The sequence below is a fragment of the Littorina saxatilis genome, unplaced genomic scaffold (assembly GCF_037325665.1).
Source record: "Littorina saxatilis isolate snail1 unplaced genomic scaffold, US_GU_Lsax_2.0 scaffold_409, whole genome shotgun sequence".
NCBI classification, from domain to species: Eukaryota; Metazoa; Mollusca; class Gastropoda; order Littorinimorpha; family Littorinidae; genus Littorina; species Littorina saxatilis.
Window position 1 is genome coordinate 104,328 of NW_027129559.1, and position 6,609 is coordinate 110,936.

The window sequence follows — 6,609 nt, forward strand, 5'->3', positions numbered from 1 at the left end:
TCGCACATACATACCTTGTTTCTTCAGGTGACTTTTCTTCCGTTTTACCTGACCGTTCTGCTTTGTTGTCTGTTGTGTCACTGGTAAAAATAAAGATAGTAAAGGCTAGCTTGACAGCAAAATATAACATCATGTATCCTACATACGTGAGAGAGACACCCGTGAGATAATAATCGTTCAAATCACACGTGTGTATATCATTGTAAATGAGGTCATGTCAAGCAAGTCTGGCAAAGACCTGTTTTTCCACTGCCTATGATACCAAAGTCACCGAGACAAACGTCATTATAGAAAAAAAAATTCGCTCGCTAATTACCCCCGATGAATCTTTAGAACTAACACGTCACGCCACACTTTCAGAGTGACGTTTCTTTGCTTTGACGTAATAGATTGCACGAGGCTTTAGACGAGATCGAGGTTCCAAAACAAGCGTCTTCAATTTAGCTGCCTCGACTGCAGAACATTTTCAGTAAAAGTACAGTATGTAGGATTAACAGAATACTACATGGCTTGCTGTTTCGTACCAGATTTACACTCGTTGCTTTTTCACTCACTCGCAGTTCAATATTTAAAAAAACAACTCGTGTAAATCTGGTACGACACAGCAAGCCATGTAGTATTCTCTATTTACTAATGAAAATGAGCGATTCACAGTTGCATCGCATTTCTAGCTCTAGTGGGTACTCAAGGGAAGGGCCCGATATTACATCGTTCTAAAAGGTCAAATGACATGTGAACAGTCACCGGGAAAACGTATACATATACTAGGCGCAAACAATTCTTACATTATTAGGCATAACTGTATGCATGTACACGCGTGTGCACGTACGTATGCATTGTCTGATCTGTTAACTCGTGTATTTATTTTTAGATTTTATTAATTCATGCAGATTTGAGCGTTTTGCATTTATTGAGAGAGAGAGAGAGAGAGAGAGAGAGAGAGAGAGAGAGAGAGAGAGAGAGAGAGAGAGAGAGAGAGAGAGAGAGAGAGAGAGAGAGAGAGACAGAGACAGAGAGAGAGAGAGACAATGACAATGACAAATGACCAAAGTTCAACTGTACACAGGAACAAGTTAGGATGCGTTGTGTACATAGTGTACTTTTATACATTCCTTTCTTGACAGACACTGTTGTATGTCTGCATAATCAAAGTGTCCAAATAATCCCACTCTGCACATGCAAGAAGCAGTCAGGATGTTGATTGCTGGCATGTTTCCATGTAAAATGTGAGCAAATTTAAGTTAGTACCGGGTGCGCCAAACACATTGCAACCCACAGAAAGAGTAATTAATAATGTCAACCTGTTGATTGAATTACATCAGATTTGGTTGACATTGAATGCGATGTGAATGCGTGATGTATTGTGTAAACAAATTCCATCTCACACGGCATAAATAGATCCCTGCGCCTTGAGTCCGAGTTTGGAGATACGCGCGCGATATAAGACTTCGTATAACATAACATTAACTTCAGCTTATGTATTACCAGGACATAGAGTGGCAAGTGTTTAAGTCAAACAGAAGTCACGGTAGCATTTTTGTGGGTTGGATGTTTTGGGGGTGGTGGGGGTGGGGGTCCCCCTGTAAGCCACATTAAGTGTTGCCGTGGGGATGACATTGAATTGAAATCAGGTTTTTTTTTCAAATCTAAAAGTGCCGTTTTCATGAAAACAATACTCGTTTAGTACATACCGTTTTGAAACAGAAACAGCAGAAATCTCCCTTGAATGTGGTTCCTTTCGTTTCTTACAGAGAACGTTGTTTGTGTCACTGTTTCCTCCTGTCAACCTGCATAACAGGAGAGAGAGATAGAGCGAGAGAGGGAGAGAGAGAGATAGAGAGATAGAGAGAGAGAGAAAGAGATAGAGAGAGAGAGAAAGAGAGAGAGAGAGAGAGAGAGAGAGAGAGAGAGAGAGAGAGAGAGAGAGAGAGAGAGAGAGAGAGAGACTTTAGCTTTTGTATTACCAGGACACAGAGTGTCAAGTTTTAAGTCAAATGGAAGTTACTAGAACTGTTGTGGGTTGCCTTTTTTATTTATTTTGTTTAAACATTTAGTTTTTTGGGGGGTTGTCCCCTGTAAGATACGTTAAGTGGGTTTTTTTGTGTGTGGGAACGACACTGAGTTTTATTTCAATCTAAAAATGTTAATTGCATTAATACATCCTTTAGTACATACTGAATTGAAACAGAAACAGCAGAAGCCCCCCTTGATTGTGGTTCCTTATGTGTCCCAGAGAGAACATTGTCATTGTTTCTGCCCCTGTTTCCTCCTGTCAACCTGCATAACATGACTTAAAGTATGAAAATATGCATGTACATATACTTCAAGCAAGACAATATAATACACGCCATGATATATTGCTGAGCCAAACAGAATGATAATCCCTATCAAAGTGTCTGATTTCAGTATAAACACGTGATTGAATCCCTGTGTTCATAGATTTGTGACATGGTTCCTTTAAATGATGTGTAATTATCAAATGTGACCCTCCACCACGGGATGAGTCGCATGTCACCTTCGCATGATTTTCATATTTTTACATTTTCCTAAAGAGTTTGTTATGCTCTATCCAGTGGTGCAACCCGTTTTAGAAAAGAGCGTTATAAGCCTGTGACTAAGGTGACCCTCACACTGTTACCAGACACTCCCTGGACTTACATTAAGCCTAGCGCAGAACCGCGCGAGGTGACATGCGACTCATTTCGTGGTGGAGGGTCACAAATCGTGTTCATTGTGCTAATCTATTTCTCTATCAACCAAAGTAACCTGTTAGGATTAAGTGTTGTGTAATATACTACGATACTACCTTCATGTATATTTAAACCACCATGCAAACCACAGAAGTCCTGAAGTTGCAAAGTTAGCAAGAAGTCGATTTTAAGGCCATTCCAAATTACGACTGACAGCTACCTACAGATTTGCTTAGAACTTACTTGAGATGTTAACACTATGTAGGCAAATTAAACAAATAAAGATATACACTTTCAACAAAATTAAGGTTTCAGGACTGGAGTGGCCATGACAGACACTTTATCAGAATAAATGTAGTAGTCAATTTACATCATAGCCCGGTAATCTCTTCACGCAAGGTCAACACTGCTACATGGCAGGAGACCGTTCACCCTACTGTCCAATTTGTCGCATGGAACGAACATGGTTGTAAGGAACCAAGTGAATGATTGTGTCAGAAGTCTTTCAAAATTGATATATGATGTTATGAAAAAAAAGCGAAGTACTGACGTCATTTGTTCGCGTAGATTGCAAGATATAATGCGTCCCCCTAGTATTATGACCGATACACTTCATAATTAGTTAACATTAACGCCTACATTTATTCTTTCTCGTTTGCCGGAAAAGAAAGCTGGTAAAATAGACGACGGTTAAGGAACCCCCAAGTCATTTGTTTATTTTAGTTGCTTCTTCAATAGACTGCGACTCGCCACAGCCTAAACAAAGCCCTGTATCTTAACTGAACAGAAATACACATTGAAGGTTGTTTTTGCGCTGTTCGTGTTTAAAACGTCCTCCCAACATGGGATATAATATATATTTCCGAAAATTTTTACTGCTTTTGCACCTATTTCCCCGCATATTGACTTTTAGCCATGGTGGACTGATAAAAAAAATGATAGTGCATGTGATCAGAGAAAACGTGCCTGTATTATTAAATACATTTGTGTTTTTAAAAAGTACCCTGTGCAGTAACATGGATGACGTTTTTGGTAGAACGTATTGCTCTCAGAACTAGGAGAAATAAATATGATCTGTATTGATCTGCCGACCATAACAGATGCTATGCAAATTTAACCTTTACATCTTTTCGTATTGGCTGTAGGACCCCCGGACAACAAAAACATGAAACGGTTGCTTCTTATGAGATGTGTACATAACGGTTATAGTGCCGTTAGTATTGTATATCAGAAGAATTTTTAAAGATCTATTAATTTTTTGGATCGCTTCTAAGGAATTTCAATCAAAAGTTATGTATGCCTCAGGCTGATGAACTAACATAAGGTGCTTCAAGTGTGCATCATTTGCTCTGATTATAGTCGGTGAAGAAGCAATGCAAACAAGTTCTGCAAGAATTGGATTTCCAAGGAATACCAAATGACGACAGACATCTTCCTAACGATTTGATTACATACTCTGCATGCAAATTTGAAAATTTGACATACACTTTCAATAATGTTGAGATCTCGGGACTGTGCTTGCCCAGACATACTCTTCTTCTGATTAAATGTGTATAAGTTGCGTTTGTATTGATGCACAAGCTAATGTAAACATAGCGACTTGAAATACACATTGTCATTGTTTTCAAATTGCTTAGCCAGCACAGGAAGAAAGCTGCTGATGTTCTATTAATTGACCATGTTTTCTTCCAAGACATTCAAAAGTACGACTGCAAAGCAAGTCACACAGTTTGAACTAAAATTGAAAAGCAAACTTGACCAACAGATGCACACCATAATTACAAACACCCAATTACATTGTTCATCACCTTAAATATGTTGCCCAGCCAAAGCCATTGTCGCACATACGTACCCTGTTTCCTCCGTTGACTTTTGCTCGGGTTCACCTGGCCTTTCTTCTTGGTCGCTAGTTCTGTATCGGGTAAATAAAAAAAACATATTAAAGGCAAGCTTGATTGCAATATATAACGTACACAAATAACATATATGTGTACACACATCCACACACACAAAGACTCGCGCGCATCAGGACAAGACACAAGGCCAAAAAAAAAAAAATTGTCTGTTTCTGGTCACCCGACCGACCCTAAATTTCGGCGCCGACCCCAAACTTTTTTTTTCTAAACTCAAAAATTTTTATTTATTTTTGGGTGGTAAAGGACAGGGTGAGAAAATGAACAACAAAAACGTGTGAAAACGAAAGTCCGCTGACGATTTGTAAATGTGTTGAGTGTCTTGTCTCTATGTATAGTGAATCCAGTCTCTTTGCGCGATTTTTAAAGTTAGTTTTATTGGTCTACATTTGGGGTAAAAAAAAAAAAAAAAAAAAAAAAAAAAATCCCGACCTACCGACCCTATTTTTTTTAGCCATGTTACCAGAAACAGACAATCTTTTTTTTTGGCCCAATCTATAATCAGAGCGTCATCCTTTCCGTGCTTCTTCCCAACGGGACTAATGTTGGTTTCATCTTAGGAAGTGACTGGGCATCAATGGTTTACCAGGATTAAATAGAAAGGATCATTTTGCCTGTAACTTAAACATTAAGCGTGCTCAAAAAGACACTGATCGGTCATATTGAGCTTGCATTGTTTTCTAATTTTTAGATCAGCCGAAGTGCATCATGTTTGGGTTTGTGTGTGTGTAGAAATAGGAAATAAGGCAGTAGACTTACGGTAAAAGTATTGCCTGTGTGGTTTCAAGAGCAGTACCTCTGTCAATCTTTTTCCAACAGGCAGGGGGACACTTTCTGAAAAGGCATAATTTTGGAATAGCATTAAAGAGAACTGTCGACGAAGTTGGTTTTTGCAATCCTTAGCAACATCAAATTCGCATCAGGTGTAACAATTGCAACTCTTTCAACGTGTATCAAAGTGTGGCGATGATCTTGTGAAACATTAGCTTAGCAAGACCCCAAAGCCCCCCTCCTTCCTTTCCCCTGAACATACTCAAAGTGGGCGTGAATGTGATGCTCCATACTGTACTGCACAACACCTACTTGGGCACTTGCGAACGCAGTGTTCACACACTTACCTTGAAAAGAGAGATAGAGAGAGAGATAGAGAGAGAGATGGAGAGAGAGAGAGAGAGAGAGAGAGAGAGAGAGAGAGAGAGAGAGAAGAGAGGGAGAAAGAGAGAGAGAGGGAGAGAGAGAGAGAGAGAGAGAGAGAGAGAGAGAGAGAGAGAGAGAGAGAGTCAAATCGGTCATTGAACGTGTTAAAGCAAAACAAATTCAGTGCGTTTCTTTTTGGGGGTGTCAATTTAGCATAGGAACAAAACATGTATTCCGAATGTTTTGACATTTGCCGGGAGAACACAGAATGTTTAAAAAAGCCATTTGATCAACACAGTTGGGTGATATGTGTAATACTGTTTGACATTATGATTTTTGCGTAAACAACTGTTTGAACAAGAGACTTTCTGAGATCGCTACCAGCAGCTAGCGGATATGTGTTTCCTGATCAGTTTGGGGAATTTCAGTTTCATCAGCACGTAAATTAGGAGTTCTAAATCAAGACGTAGGTGTTAAACTAAGCGTTAACCTCACTTGAACAAGTATATGAACACAGCTGAAAGGGATCAACGCATTATATTCTTATTAGTGTACGCACCCATGTTTTACGTATAAATGTTTCACTAGCTGTTAACGGATTGTTAATTGCTTACTGCAAAATATTCCGATGTCAAATGTTTGGTACCCATCATGAAACCGTAATCGACCGATTCATCCCTTGCTGGCTGTGTAAAAACGTGTAAAGCTCATAATATTTCCTCGATTGCTTCATGTAAGGACCTAATCTTTGGCTAAGACCGTCAGTAGCTAAATTCCAAGCCAAATGTAAATACCAATCGTCCCACAAGTACCAGATATGTACGTCCAGAAGAAGAGGCAGACAGACAGACAGAGTGAAACTTATACAC

General features: G+C 39.3%; 1 protein-coding gene across 1 annotated transcript in view; it reads right to left on the reverse strand.

Moving 5' to 3' along the window:
* The window catches only part of LOC138957804 (uncharacterized), a gene marked incomplete at its 5' end in the record, with an annotated part of 20,125 nt that extends 14,688 nt beyond the window's left edge, over positions 1-5,437 (reverse strand). The window contains 5 exon segments of the mRNA XM_070328859.1: positions 15-80; positions 1,692-1,787; positions 2,176-2,277; positions 4,543-4,602; positions 5,363-5,437. Coding sequence (XP_070184960.1) covers positions 15-80; positions 1,692-1,787; positions 2,176-2,277; positions 4,543-4,602; positions 5,363-5,437 — 399 coding nt within the window.
* Between the last annotated feature and the right edge of the window lie 1,172 nt (positions 5,438-6,609).